The sequence below is a fragment of the Rhinatrema bivittatum genome, chromosome 4, assembly GCF_901001135.1.
Source record: "Rhinatrema bivittatum chromosome 4, aRhiBiv1.1, whole genome shotgun sequence".
NCBI classification, from domain to species: Eukaryota; Metazoa; Chordata; class Amphibia; order Gymnophiona; family Rhinatrematidae; genus Rhinatrema; species Rhinatrema bivittatum.
This window is the reverse complement of record NC_042618.1, coordinates 251,289,780-251,304,197: the sequence shown is the minus strand read 5'-3', so window position 1 is coordinate 251,304,197 and position 14,418 is coordinate 251,289,780. Positions and strand designations below refer to the sequence as shown.

The 14,418-nt window shown below is 44.4% G+C and overlaps 1 protein-coding gene across 1 annotated transcript in view; it reads right to left on the bottom strand.

The window, feature by feature from the left end:
- The window catches only part of BICD1 (BICD cargo adaptor 1), a 396,445-nt gene that overhangs the window by 39,878 nt on the left and 342,149 nt on the right, over positions 1–14,418 (bottom strand). Inside the window, exon 6 of the mRNA XM_029597485.1 lies at positions 13,296–13,447. Coding sequence (XP_029453345.1) covers positions 13,296–13,447 — 152 coding nt within the window. The remainder of the gene's footprint in view (positions 1–13,295; positions 13,448–14,418) is intronic.

Genomic DNA, 14,418 nt, shown 5'->3' with positions numbered 1-14,418 from the left:
AACACATAATTACACTCTAGAATTCATTGCCAGATAAGATGGTAAAAGCTGTTAGTGTAGCTGGGTTAAAAAATGTTTGGACAAGTTCCTTGAAGAAAAGTCCATAAACCATTATTAAGGTAGACTTAGGAAAATCCACTGCTTGTCGCTAAATACATTTGGGTGGATGACCCTTACTCAAATCAGGGAAATCCCTCCCATCATTTTATGTACCCAAGGGCTACACCAACTTGATCTCCCACTTTGTCCTGCCTCTTTTCCTTCTCATCCGGCTTGTATTCAGCTGAAGTGTCTGTGCCACAAGTGGAAAGCATAGAAGAGCTGCTTTGCCCGCTACAGCTCATTTTTCTCCTGGAGAGGTGAAAGAGAGCTTGAGATGGGGGTCTAATAGAGAGGGTAATTTTAAGACAACCCATATAACTTATGCTTTGCCAAAACACATAAGTTCTGCCAATTTTCAAAACAAACTTATGTTGATATGTTTGCATGAAAATGATCATACTTTTTAAAACAAAAGCATACATGTAAAACTCAAAGCTGCCTCAGCTTCACCCTCTGGAATGCCTATTTTTAAATGCACATAAATGTATGCACAAAATCAGCTTATATGCATACCTTTATGTACACAAAACTCATACAAATTTAAAAGGTGCCATTTACGGGCTTAAGCCCTGTTGCGCCCGTCGGTCGCAGACGGCTGCGACCTCTCATGCTCACTCTTTTTTCCCTGCATGTCAATCATTGGAAGAATGGCAGCCTCTGCTAACCAACGCCGACCTCCCTGGCGTTCCCAGGATGGCGTGGGAGCTACCGACCGCCATCTTACTTTTGGAATCACCTAGGTGCGCACGAGCGATTAGAGCCTCCTTTTGTTTATGTCATGGCGGGAACCTCGGGGGCATCCCCTCCCGATGACGTCAACCCGCTGGTATACTTAAGCTGACTGGCCCACTGTTAAGACGAGTTAGCAAGGAGTTCTCTCGTTGTTAAATCCGCTCCACATTCGGATCTTCTGTTCCAGTATCTACTCGTGGCATTGGGATGCTCTGGGTACCCGCTCCACGGGGGCCCTTCCACGTCTCGGCTATCCGCTCATTAGAGGGCCTTCTCTGCCTTGGACTTCTCCTAACCTGACCCTCAGGTTCTGCTCCTGGAACTTCCTTGTGTGAGTACCTTCTTCAGCTTCTTACGCTGTTTTCATTACTGGATTTCCACGGTGTACCCCGTTCCTCGGGCCACTACTGTTCATCTGCATAGTTACCTCTCATAACTTGCCATAACTACTGTAAATAAGCCTCCATATATATCCTCCATACAATCCATATATCCTTCATTATCCGCTGTAACTTTGCGACAATGTTTATCCCTCGTTTATTGCCTCTCATGTAAATAATGTTACGTTCCTTTTAATTTCTCAGCTGCTATCTTCTTCCTCCTTTACTTTCCCCCCCCCCCCCCCCCCCCCCCTTTTCTCGAGCCTGCTCCATCTCCCACTCCCTGTTTTTTGTAATTTCCTCCTTTCTCAAGTTTATTGTAAACCGGCGTGATGTGCTCGCACGAACACCGGTATATTAAAAGCTGTTAAATAAATAAATAAATAAATAAATATCCCCTCTATCTATCCTGAGCTACAGGGTATTATTACCACTACTCAAGTTCATCGATCAGGTTCCTGTATCTCCAGACCTCTGCTACTTCATCTGCGGGACAGCTATCCTCGGCATACCCCACGCTGTGGGCCACTTCTGGATCTGTACGCAGAGGTACCTCCATCAGCCTACTGGAATCTCCTGGGTTACCCCACGCTGCGGGCCCTTCTCATCTACAGTGCTACTCTGAGTATACCTTGCTCAAGAACTGTCTTATTGCATTCCCCGCTCCTTGGGTTATGCTTTTCCTTTTTCTCCCTAATAAAAGCTCTCTACAGCTGTGTCCTACCTTGCTGAGACCACGCCTACTGATGGTGAGGCCCACAGGGCTCCTCCCTGTGGGCGGAGACATCTCTCATCTCAGCCCAGGGTTCACAATTTCCAACAAAGTCTTAACTGATTGCTAACTCCATGGATCCGGCTCAGCTCTCAGCCCTTCAGACCATTCCTGGCCTGGCCCAACGTCTTGCTGAACAATAAAGGACACTAGAGACTCTGGCTAATGCCTTTAATCAACTAAATTCCCGGCTGAACTCCACAGGAATACCTGACAAGGCCATTTCTTCTTCACCAGTGATGCCTGTATGTCTCTCAGTACCCTTGCCAGCACCTACATGCTTTACAGGTGATACCCTGTTAAATAGGGGCTTTCTCAATGTGCTGTATGCACTTTTTGCTCCAACCTACTTATTTTCCAGACGTAGTCTCCAAAACTATGTACATACTCTTGCTTCTAGATGGAAAAGCCCTGGCCTGGGCTTCACTCCTCTGGGAACGGTGACCCTATACTCCAGGACTTGACAGGATTTCTCTCACTCTTTCGTTCAGTATTCGAGGATCCCGCCCATAAGACTGTCGCGGGATTAGCCCTCTTGCACTTACAACAAGGTACCAAACCTTTGACTGATTATGTTATTGAGTTTAAAACCTTGTCCTCTGAATTACATTGGGACCTGGGTTGCCTATGGGCTGTCTTCTTGGAGGGTCTTAACTCTCACATCAAAGACGAGTTGGCGGCACGTGATCTCCCAAGGCTTTGAACTCTCTCATTGATCTTGCTGGACGAATTGATCGTCGACTGCGAGAACACTCTCAGGAGATAAAAAGTCCTAAGAAGACGTCATCGGGGATTTCACGCTCTCGTCCTATGCCAGTTACTCTGACCACTCCTACACCCAATGTCGAGGAAGAAGAACCCATGCAACTAGGATAGAGCCATCTTACATCAAAGGAGAGATGTTATCGAAAGAGACTGGGCCTTTGCATGTACTGCGGACAACCTCGCCACGTGATACCCTCCTGTCCTATCTGTCCAAGAAACTTGCAGACCTAGGATCCGCCGGAGGACTCTTCCTAGGGCTAACCTCTCCATCTCTTCGACTGACACTTCCAGTCTCTATTGTTTCAGATGCCCTCGAATTCCACACTCTAGCTCTCGTAGACTCCAGGGCCAATGGGAATTTCATCGCCAACTCATAGAGCACCTACGAATCCCTATTGTTTGGACACCCACACCTCTACTACTGTCATCGATATATGGCGAACCTTTGCCTGGTGAGGTCTCTTACACCACTCAGCCGCTTCGTCTCTGCACAGGGTCTCTGCACTCTGAGACCATTACCTTTTTAGTCCTAGATAAGGCTATACATCCAGTGGTACTCAGGATACCATGGCTTCAGATTCATTCACCCCAATTCAATTGGAGTACCCTTGAACTATCTCAATGGGGAGAGGCCTGCCATGGAAGATGCCTAGAGACTAACTCCTATGCCTTGTTTGGCTACCACCACCTCCCGTCCAGGTTTACCTCCACAGTACCAGTCTTTTCAGTATATGTTTTCTAAACAAATGGCAGATACCTTGCCACCTCATCAATCCTTTGACTGTGCCATCAATTTAGTATCAGGTTCCGAACCTCCTAAAGGAAGGGTGTACCCACTTTCTTTATCCGAAACAAAGGCTATGTCTACTTACATTCAGGAGAACTTTCACCGTGGACATCTCAAAGTATGTAATGACGAAAGAATTAAAAAATAAAGTCTGTTCATGGGCAAGAAATTATCAGAAACTTGTGTGGATCTTGAGGAGCTGTTGGTTTAGTCAGCCATCTCTGCCGCTGCTCGAGAGTGCCCCCACATTCTGGGATGATTAATAATCATGATAAAGAGACTGGGGATCTCAAAAAGAGTTTCAAATCAATGTATGAAACTAACTTTAGCCTTATGAAAGTTAATCAGCCTCTACAGTATAAATTAGAATGTTTTCGGAATTTTATTAAGAGGTTGAATCGTAGAGTTTTAAATTTTCCCAAATGTGTGGTTATCTATTCCTTAGAAATGCTTCAGAAATTCTTCCTGGAGCATTTGAAACTATCTAAAGAAACTGTTCCAAAGGTTATTAATGCTTACTATTTACCCGAAAGAATTAGAACAATTCCATCTAATGATGTAAGTGAAGCTGGAGGTGGTGTGCAGGAGACTTATTTTCTAGAGCAATCTCAGCCTGAAATAGTGGAAATAACTACTTTATTGGCAACTTTTTTCTATGAGTCCGATAAACAGATAATACTAAGATATTTTTCGATCTAGGGAGCTTTCCTTTGGGTAGTACAGTAGCTGTCTTCCCAGATGTAACCAGGGAGTCACAACTTAAAAGAAATATGTTTCTTGCTAAAAGGCAGAAAGTTTTGGATCTTGGGGGCTCATTTCTTCTGAAATTTCCGTATAAATGGCTTGTGAAATTGAATGGAAATTGATATGTGTTTTTTGATTCCACCCAATTAGAAAAGTTTCTTCAAAACAGAACTCCTCCGTATATGTTCTACTAAGTAGATTGTGAAACAGAATAGAGTGGGGTAGATTTTTAAAGTTATGCGCGGGCGTAGATTTGTTCGCGCAGCTCGGTGCAAACAAATCTACGCCCGATTTTATAATATGTGTGCGCTGCCGCGTGCATGTTATAAAATCCAGGGTCGGCATGCGCAGGGGGGTGCACAATTGTGCAACCTACTTGTGCCGAGCCAAGCAGCCTGCCTCCGTTCCCTCTGAGGCCGCTCCGAAATCAGAGTGGCCTCAGAGGGAACTTTTTTTCTGGCCCCCCTTACCCACCCCCCAGCCCTAACTAAATCCTTCCTACCTTTGTTAAGAAAGTTACGCCTGCCTGAGGCGGGCATAACTTGCGCGTGCCAACGGGCTGCCGGTGCACCATTCCCCGGCCCGGGGGCTGGTTCGGAGGCTTCGGCTACGCCCCGGGAACACCCACGGGCCAGCCCATGCCCACAGCCCCACCTCCGGAATGCCCCCAAATGCCGCGCCGCCCCGACATGCCCCCCGAGCAAAGCCCCGGGACTTATGTGCATCCCAGTGCTTTGCGTGCGCCGGCGGCCTATGCAACATAGGTGCGCCAGCGTGCAAGTCTCCTGTGTATGTAAATCCGGTTGGATCTACGCAGGCAGGGCTTTTAAAATCTGCCCCAGTATGTATTTCATTTTCTCTTTTTTTCTGATATCTCTCTCCCCAAATGTGGCCTTAATAATGGCAAATTGTGGAAATGTTTTTCTCATGAATATGATTTATTTTACTTTACTGTATATGTCCACTGTTGTGTATACCAAGCTTGTCTTGATTTATATTTTGAAAAACAATTAAGAATTATAAAAAATACTGGTAGATATGTAGTTTTAGAACACAAAAATATTTTGCACCCAAGCATTTTGTCCCCTAAATATTGTAATGTCATGATCAACATCATGCAACCAAAGCCTTTGCACATTTCCTGAAATAGAAATTAGTCATTTATTTTGCAATGCATGCAATGAAACATTAGGTAGTAAAATACGTTATTGCTGAATCTCAGAGGAATGAGAGGAATGAGCACCACCAGCACCACAAAGAAGGGATGAGAAAACAGTGTCTAGTAGTCTCTGCATGAGGCAAAGGAGTTGTTTTCCAGCAAGAATTTCACCAACCTTTGAAGCCTACACATCTTCTACAAAGTGGCAAATTCGAAAACATAGGGAGTCATTTTCTATAGCTTTCGCATGCGATAGTTAAATCGGGGCGGAATCGGGGCGGAGTTGGCAACGGAAGGGGAGGAGTTGGGGCGGCACCGGGGCAGATGCCGTGAAGACATCGCTGATGGTGAAAAGGTAAGGCCCCTTATCACCGCCAGTAACGCGCCCAATAGCACCACCTTTCATGGTGGCGCTATTGGTTTGCGAAAGCTGGCAGCAATTGCACCACGGTGATGTAGGGACATAAGGCCTGGACAGTGGACGGACAGGCACAACATTAGAGGTCAAGCCCTTGTAGGGATGTAAGGCCTGGACAGACAGGCACAGTATTTGAGGTCAAGCCCTTGTAGGGATATAAGGCCTGGATGGACAGGCACAGCGTTAGAGGTCAGGCCCTTGTAGGCAGGGCTGGTGCAAGGGGATTAGGCACCCTAGGCGAGTCTTCTCCCTTGCGCCCCCCCCATTGCGCCGCCACCCCCGATCTCGGCCCCGACTCCTACCTCATTCTCAATCACGCCCGCTGACTGTGTGGTTTTCTGGGTCGCGAGCAGGTTGGGCACTGCTTGGGGCCCGCCAAATCTCCACTCCTCTTTGCCACCGCTTGCGGCCCCATATGGCTCGCACCCAGTGGCACACCAAGGGTGTCCGGCGCTGGGGGGCCAATGCATTTGTGTGCCTCTCCAGCATCCGCCCCCCCATAATCCTTCTTGTACTAATGCTTAAGGTCACAGAAAATCAGTGGCATCTCTAGACAGAAGAATTTTGGGGGAGAAGCCAAAATGACATTTCTTCATCACAACCACCTCTATAGCACGGATCCTGCTTTAAAATTGGTTATAAAAAAAGTGTTAAAAAAAACGTCCAAGGGGTCTTCTGCGTAATTTTAAAAAGCTGGCCAGTTTCACACTTCTAGTAATACTACTATAAAATTATTTGATAGCCTCATTCAAATAATTCTATATGGCTATGAGAGTGAAGTCTGGAATATATAGGAAGGGACAGAATGTCAATACAAATCCTGCACCTCCAGTTCTGTAACTCTGTGCATCCACTGAAATTCCCCCAAACAATGGAGCTTGGATGTTTCCCTTACAGCTCATCATACTAAAAGATATTTTCAAATTCTGGTGTCACCTCACAGTAACAGCAGCACAAACACCTTCCACTGCCAGACACATTGTGAACTAACACAAAACCCCGCAAAAAAGACACTCAACATCTATACTGCAATCCCATCATAACATAACAGTAATAACACCAAGGACTCAAACAACAATAACCCTACCTGTGAATAAGCAAGGCTAAATATTACACTGGGTCCTAGAATACCAATACACTACCTTCTGAGGGAACAAAACAAACCCGATTGCTATAGATCCCTATACAGACACTACATGCTAGCAGAATCTCTCATCATGGTCACACACACAGAGCAGAGACAGACCCTCACCAAATACAGAATAAAGGAGCACAAATTTGACAAAAACTGACATGGAAACCTCAAGAAGCCAGACTCTGTGTATTAACAATGGAAAAACAGAACCACCATTCCTCATAAAACAAATAAAATCAAGAAACATAATGCATCAGTTATAATAGTAAAACCATACTAATAAAAGAATATTTTAAAACTCCTGGTAAATAGAATTTCTATTAATTAAAATCATATACATTTTTTACAATTTCCCAAACACCAATAAAATATTTCACAAACAGCACATATATCAAATAACACCCAATAATTAAAACTAATAAGGATTTTAAAAAGCCCCTGCTGTCCATACATGGGAGCTCTTGATTTCCAGTCACCCTGATATTGGCGAGGATTAGGAGGTTATCCTCTCTCTCTCATACATACTCACATGTCCATTTTCTCTCACACATACACTGTCACATACATACACATTCATGCTCTTATATCCACCATAACCTCTCGCTCTCACAGACACTGACACACTCTCAGTCTGTAAATCACTCTCTCCCCCTCCACACACACCCCACACTCTTACACCCCTGGATTTTCTCATACACACTCATGCTCTCACTCTCACTGGCTCCCTCACATACACACAAACACACACACACCCAGGCAAGCTCCCAGTCATTCTCACACAAACACACACACACACACACACAGGCAAGCTCCCAGTCATTCTCACACTGACCCCCAGGCAGGCTCCCATTCATTTTCACACCACTCCCTCCCCATCCCCCAGGCAGGCACCAATTCATTCTTACACACACATACACCACACACAGGCAGGCACCTATTCTCACACATATAATCCCCAGGAAGACACCCATTCATTCTCATACACAGACACACCCTGAGGCAGGCACCCATGCATTCACACACATACACCCCCAGGCAGAGTCCCATTCATACACATGCACACACTAAAGGCAGACCCCCTCTCTATCTTTTGCCAGCAACCTCAGAGCCTCTCTCATTCCTCTGAGACTCAGAACCAATGTCAGGAAGTATTTCTTCACGGAGAGGGTGGTGGATTCTTGGAATGCCCTTCCGGAGGAAGTGGTGAAGACCAGAACTATGAAGGACTTCAAAGGGGGCGTGGGATAAACACTGTGGATCCATAAATTCTAGAGGACATGAATGAATGTTGAAAAAAGGATTTGCATTCACAAAAAAGCAGGGAGTAGCTTGCTTGTTACGGCGGTTACTATCCCAAACCAAATAAGCCTGATACTTCACTTTCAATGCATATCCAGCATAGCTCTCTGCTTCAACGGCAAGGGAGAAAGACTGATACTTCACACACATCCAGCATAGCTCTCTGCTTTAACGGCAGGGGAGAAAGACTGATACTTTACGCATATCCAGCATAGCTCTCTGCTTTAACGGCAGGGGAGAAAGACTGTTACTTTACGCATATCCAGTATAGCTCTCTGCTTTAACGGCAGGGGAGAAAGACTGATGCTTCACGCATATCCAGCATAGCTCTCTGCTTTAACGGCAGAGGAGATAGACTGATACTTTATGCATATCCAGCATAGCTCTCTGCTTTAATGGCAGGGGAGAAAGACTGATGCTTCACGCATATCCAGCATAGCTCTCTGCTTTAACGGCAGGGGAGAAAGAATGATGCTTCACGCATATCCAGCATGGCTCTCTGCTTCAACGGCAGGGGAGAAAGTCTGATGTTTCACTTTCAATGCATGTCCAGCATAACTCTCTGCTTCAACGGCAGGGGGAATGAAGAAAAGAGGATCTATATTCAGACAACAACCAAAAAGGACTGAATTACATAGTCTGGGAAAAGCATGGGTGTAGCTTGCTTATTGCAGCGGTTACTACCCCTAACTAATTAAGCTAAATATTTCTCATAGATGCAGTTCCAACACTGCTCTCTGCATTAATGGAGGGGGTGGAAGAGAAATAGAACAAAAGGTTACTAAGAGCCAAGAGTAACAGATAAGTATGAGAAAAAAAAGTGCAAAGCTTGCTGGGCAGACTGGATGGGCCGTTTGGTCTTCTTCTGCCATCATTTCTATGCTTCTATGTTTCTATGCTGCTACTGTCACTGCTGCCGCGTGGCTATTGGAGAGGTGCTGATTGCTAGAGATGTGAATCGGAACTGGAATCGGTTCCAATTCCGGTTCCGATTCACATCGTGAATTTTTTTTCGTGCGGCCCGATCGGGTTTTTTTTTTATCGGCTGCGCCCGAGCTGATAAACAAAAAACCCACCCAACCCTTTAAAACATCTTCCTTAGCTTCCCCCACCCTCCCGACCCCCCCCCCCCCCAAAATGTTTGAAAATTATCTGGTGGTCCAGTGGGGGTCCCGGGAGTGATCTCCCGCTCTCGGGCCGTCAGCTGCCACTAATAAAAATGGTGCCGATGGCCCTTTGCCCTTACCATGTGACAGGGTATCCGTGCCATTGGCCGGCCCCTGTCACATGGTAGGAGCACTGGATGGCCCGCGCCATCAGTGGCTCGGCGCCCTCTAATGCTTGGCACCCTAGGCGATCGCCTAGTTCGCTTAGTGCTTCCACCGGCCTTGCAGCTAATGTGGACCTAGCCAGCAGATGTCACCTGAGACTCCCCCCCTCCCCCTCTGCCTTCTGGTGATGTGAACACTGCCTCAACAGCATCTCTAGCTCTGACCAGTCCAGACAGCATGAGCTCAGCATGGCAACTAAACCTGCATCTTCCACAGGGCAATGCACAGCCCTGCCACTGAGTCACCAAACTGGCCCTTTCTTATTCACTCTTAGAGTCATTAAAAATACTAACCTTTGTGGTTTGTCTATCCCAAACTTCATACATCTTTTATGATATTTGAATAACAGCAGCTAATGGCTAATCCCAGTGCTGTCTGGGACAATGGAAAATTGCTGAAATACAGCCTTTGCTGGCATTGACCTTTTTACCGTTACATAAAAAAACTGGATTGCAAGGGCAAGGCATGTTTGAAGACATCATTTAAAGTTATGTATTGGATAAGGGATTCTTATTGAAAACAGGATTTTCAGGAGTCTCGGGCATTATCAGAAGGTTGTGAATCTCCGAAATAAAACCATGTGCATGGATATAAATACACGTCTTGTCTTTTCAGAAATTTCAGCAGTACATTTCAATAGAAGCATCCAAGTGTAATTTGTCAACCTAGGGGGGCTGGCTGAGCATCAGTGCTTGTGGAGGCTGCTGCACTGCTTAGGAAGTAAATCTGCTGGGTGGCACAAAAGCATGTGGGATGTAGCAGCTGGCAGATCAGAATAGGTCATGGAATGCAATGTCAATAACGTGACACATCCCCAAGCAGAGGAGGGTTAATGCTCCAGAGGCAAAGAGCATATTTTTTTAAATAAATAAATGCTAACACTGAAAAGCAAAGAAAAGTGAGCACCAAGCAGAATAAGGTTTAATCATGATAAACTCTATGACTTTGCAGTTTCCTTAGCAAATGTGAAAAGGTATACAGCCTTCTCTTCCCCCACCACCTAAAAAGTGATGGTAATGACTGATTAACATTTAATAGTTGTATGTTATACCAATTATGGTGCAGTATATCACTGACTTTACACCCTTTAGAAATAAAACACCATTGAGTACTGTACATGTTTGATAGAGGTTTACAAAATCATGCATGATATAGAACAAATTAACAGGGAACAGTTATTTATCCTTTCAAATAGTACTAAGACTATGAGACACTCCCTGAAACTAACTGGTAGGAGATTTAGAAATCATTTTTCAGTCAATACATGATTAAACTGTGAAATTTGTTACTCCTAAGTCTACGCCTTTGATCCTCATTTCATGACCCCCTAGTTCTACAGCTACCTTTCTACCAAACAATGTTTGCCTTTTGTGCATTGTCTATTAGGGATGTGAATTGTTTTTTGATGATTTAAAATATCGTCCGATATATTTTAAATCATCAAAAATCGTTAGAGCCGTGATACAATAACAATTCCCCCGATTTATCGTTAAAAAATCGTAAATCGGGGGAAGGGGGAGGGGAAGGGGGAGGGCGGGAAAACCGGCACACTAAAACAACCCTAAAACCCACCCCAACCCTTTAAAATAAATCCCCAACCCTCCCGAACCCCCCAAAATGCCTTAAATTACCTGGGGTCCAGAGGAAGGGTCCCGGTGTGATCTTTTACTCTCGGTCCTCCGTGCGTTGTAGAAATGGCGCCGGCGCTACGTTTGACCTGTCATATGACAGGTTAAAGGTAGCGCTGGCGCCATTTTGTTTTTTTGTCCCCCGACGTCAGGAGCGTAGGAGATCGCTCCCGGACCCCCGCTGGACCCCCAGGGACTTTTGGCCAGCTTGGGGGGGCCTCCTGACCCCCACAAGACTTGCCAAAAGTCCAGCGGGGGTCCGGAACGATCTCCTACCGCGAATCGTACGGAAAAACGATTTGACTGCAGGAGGTCGTTCCGGACCCCCGCTGGACCCTCTCTCCTCCTTCCACCATCTGCTTGGAAAAGCAGATGGTGGAAGGAGGAGAGAGGAGCTGTGCAAGGCTGTTTTGCTTCCAAAGATATATATGCACGTCGGAATCCATTTTGACCATCATCCCAATGATTCTCTGATACAAAAGCCCCTGAGGCAGCCACCTTTGGTGGCGAAACTCGGCCAGAGTCGGGCACTTGCATATGATTTTAACGTCTCCATCAATAAATATTTGAAAAAGACTTCTTGTGGCATCCAGCACTTCGTTATTTCCTCACGGCTCTACTGGATCGCCTACCCTGTTGTTTTTTGGGTCCATTTTGAAAGTTTGGCACTACAGCCATGGATTTGCTTACTGTCCCCCTTCCAGTCATTAATTCAAATTTGATCATATTATGATCGCTACTGCCAAGCAGCCCCACCACCATTGGCTCTCTCAACAAATCCTGTACTCCACTGAGAATTATATCTAAAATTGTTCCCTCTCTTGTTGGTTCCTGAACCAATTGCTCCATAAAACTGTCATTTATTCCATCCAGAAACTTTATCTCTCTAGCATGTCCTGATGTTACATTTACCCAGTCAATATTGGGGTAATTGAAATCTCCCATTATTACTGCACTACCAGTTTTGGTTAGCTTCCCTAATTTCTCTTAGCATTTCACTGTCCATCTCACCATCTTGGCCAGGTGGATAGTAGTATACTCCTATTAATAATCCTTTCCCCAACACACAAGGGATTTCTACCCATAAAGATTCAATTGTGCATTTAGTCTCATGCAGGATCTTTATCCTGTTGGACTCTATGCCATCCTGGATATAAAGCACCACCCCACCTCCCAGATTCTCCTGTCTGTCATTGTGATATAATTTGTACCCCAGTGGGTAAAAAATCATACATGTGGCACTCAGTGCAAAAGACTGGGAGGACCCCTCTTGCTGCTGGACTGCTGCCTTCATCTCAAATTTGTTCAGTTCCTAGTTAAGTTTTAGGTTGCTATGGGAATAGGAATGTGTCTAATTAGGGTCCTTTAAATGTATTAGTGTATTCACTATCTGGTAGTGGCCTATAAAGGAATGATCAAATTCTCAATAACGTGTGGGGAATTCGTAAAGTGAATTTAAAAGGCTGATTTTTTTTTCTTTTTTAGTATGAAAGTGGCACCTTCATATAAATTAAAGGATGAGCTAGAGGTGGTGGGAGAGGGGTGGGAGGGTTGGGAAATACAAACACACTAACTTCTGTTTATTATCTGCCTTACTGCCTATTTAAAGCACAAACACACAAACACACTAAATAATATACCCCAATAGTTTACTTCTCCCCAGTAGTTTTAACAAATGTCCCAAGCAGAATTTACTGATTCCTTTCAGTCACGAGCAAGGTGATCCTCTCCTCTCAGTGGTGGCCACTGAATATAACCAGATATTCAGAGGCTATCACTTAGCCAGATAAGTTGCTACCTATTCTACTAATTTTCGCTAAATATCGGCCTCCCCATTTTTTTATTCTTAATTATATTTGGAGTATTTCTATAATTGTTCTTTCACAATGAAAGTGTTGTATATGTTGTACAGAATAGTAAAACAAACTCCTACTTTAATGCATTTTCATTTATATTTTTTTAGACCGCAGTATGTAATAAATTTGCAAGAGTATGAAGACTTTTACAAAACACTGCAGATTCTCTTTTGTCTTGTTACAGTACCTGGTTGCAAACATTGCTCTCAAGGATGAGAAGGTGGCTGCATCTTCTTTCAATGCCTTTAACTCGTTCCTCAGCTTTGTCATAGTTTCAGTCACCATCGTTTTTTCATTCTCGTACTTGTTCTTCAGATTTGCCAGTGCAACTTCCGCTGTCTGTGGTAAGAAATATCAAGTCAGAGCAGAACATGTGAAATTGAAACGACAACCTTTTTTTCAGTTAAAGTATTGTTATTGATGCTTTCAATTATATTAACAAATAATTGGGGTGGCTTCGCTTATGCATTATGTCTCAGACTGACTCCTGAGCATATTTTTTGTAGACCTCAGAATTTTGAATAGCTAAAAAAGTCTGCTGTTTCAATTGGCTTAAACAGAAGTAGATAATAGTAATAGACGAAGGTCCAACCATCAGGGGTGAGAGACCAATTAGAAGAGGAAGGACATAAAAAGTTCAATGAATGTCCAAACAGTTCAAAGTTTTATTTATATCTTAAGCAAGCAGAACCTTTAAGTTGTCAGCATCCAGCCAAAAAATATTCATATCAATAATTCCACAGTCCCCCAACACGGGCCGTGTTTCAAAAAAACTGCATCGGGAAGAGAGACAAGGAAAATAGTAGTCTGAGCATGAAATCTCCAAAAAAACAGGAGTTCTAAGGTAGGCTAAAGCGAAAGGTTTGGTTCTTGTAGAGAGGTATAAATGCAATCGGGCAGGAATATTATAGCCAGCTTACAATGGTGCAGAAGCACCGGTCAGAAAATGGGAGAAGGTTTCTTGCCAAACTTAGGGGTTAAATAAATCTAAAGCAGAGGAAGATTTGGCAGCTGCCATCCCCTTTTGATCTGCAAACCCATATCTTCCTCTGCTTTAGATTTATTTAATGGCTAAGTAGTAGGATCAGTGAGGAGGTAACTGGCAGAGTTGTTAGCAAGGCTCGATAAGGAAGGAAGGCTGCACCATAGGCAGAATCTTTGTCCTGGGAGACTGCATAACAGGCAAAACCGTGATACTGAGGAAGAGAATATTAATTCCCGAACGCTAGTCAAGAAATATATTAAGTTAGTCCAATAAAAAGGTAGCACTTCAAATATTTTTGGGTTATTTATTAACCTTTATTTCTGTG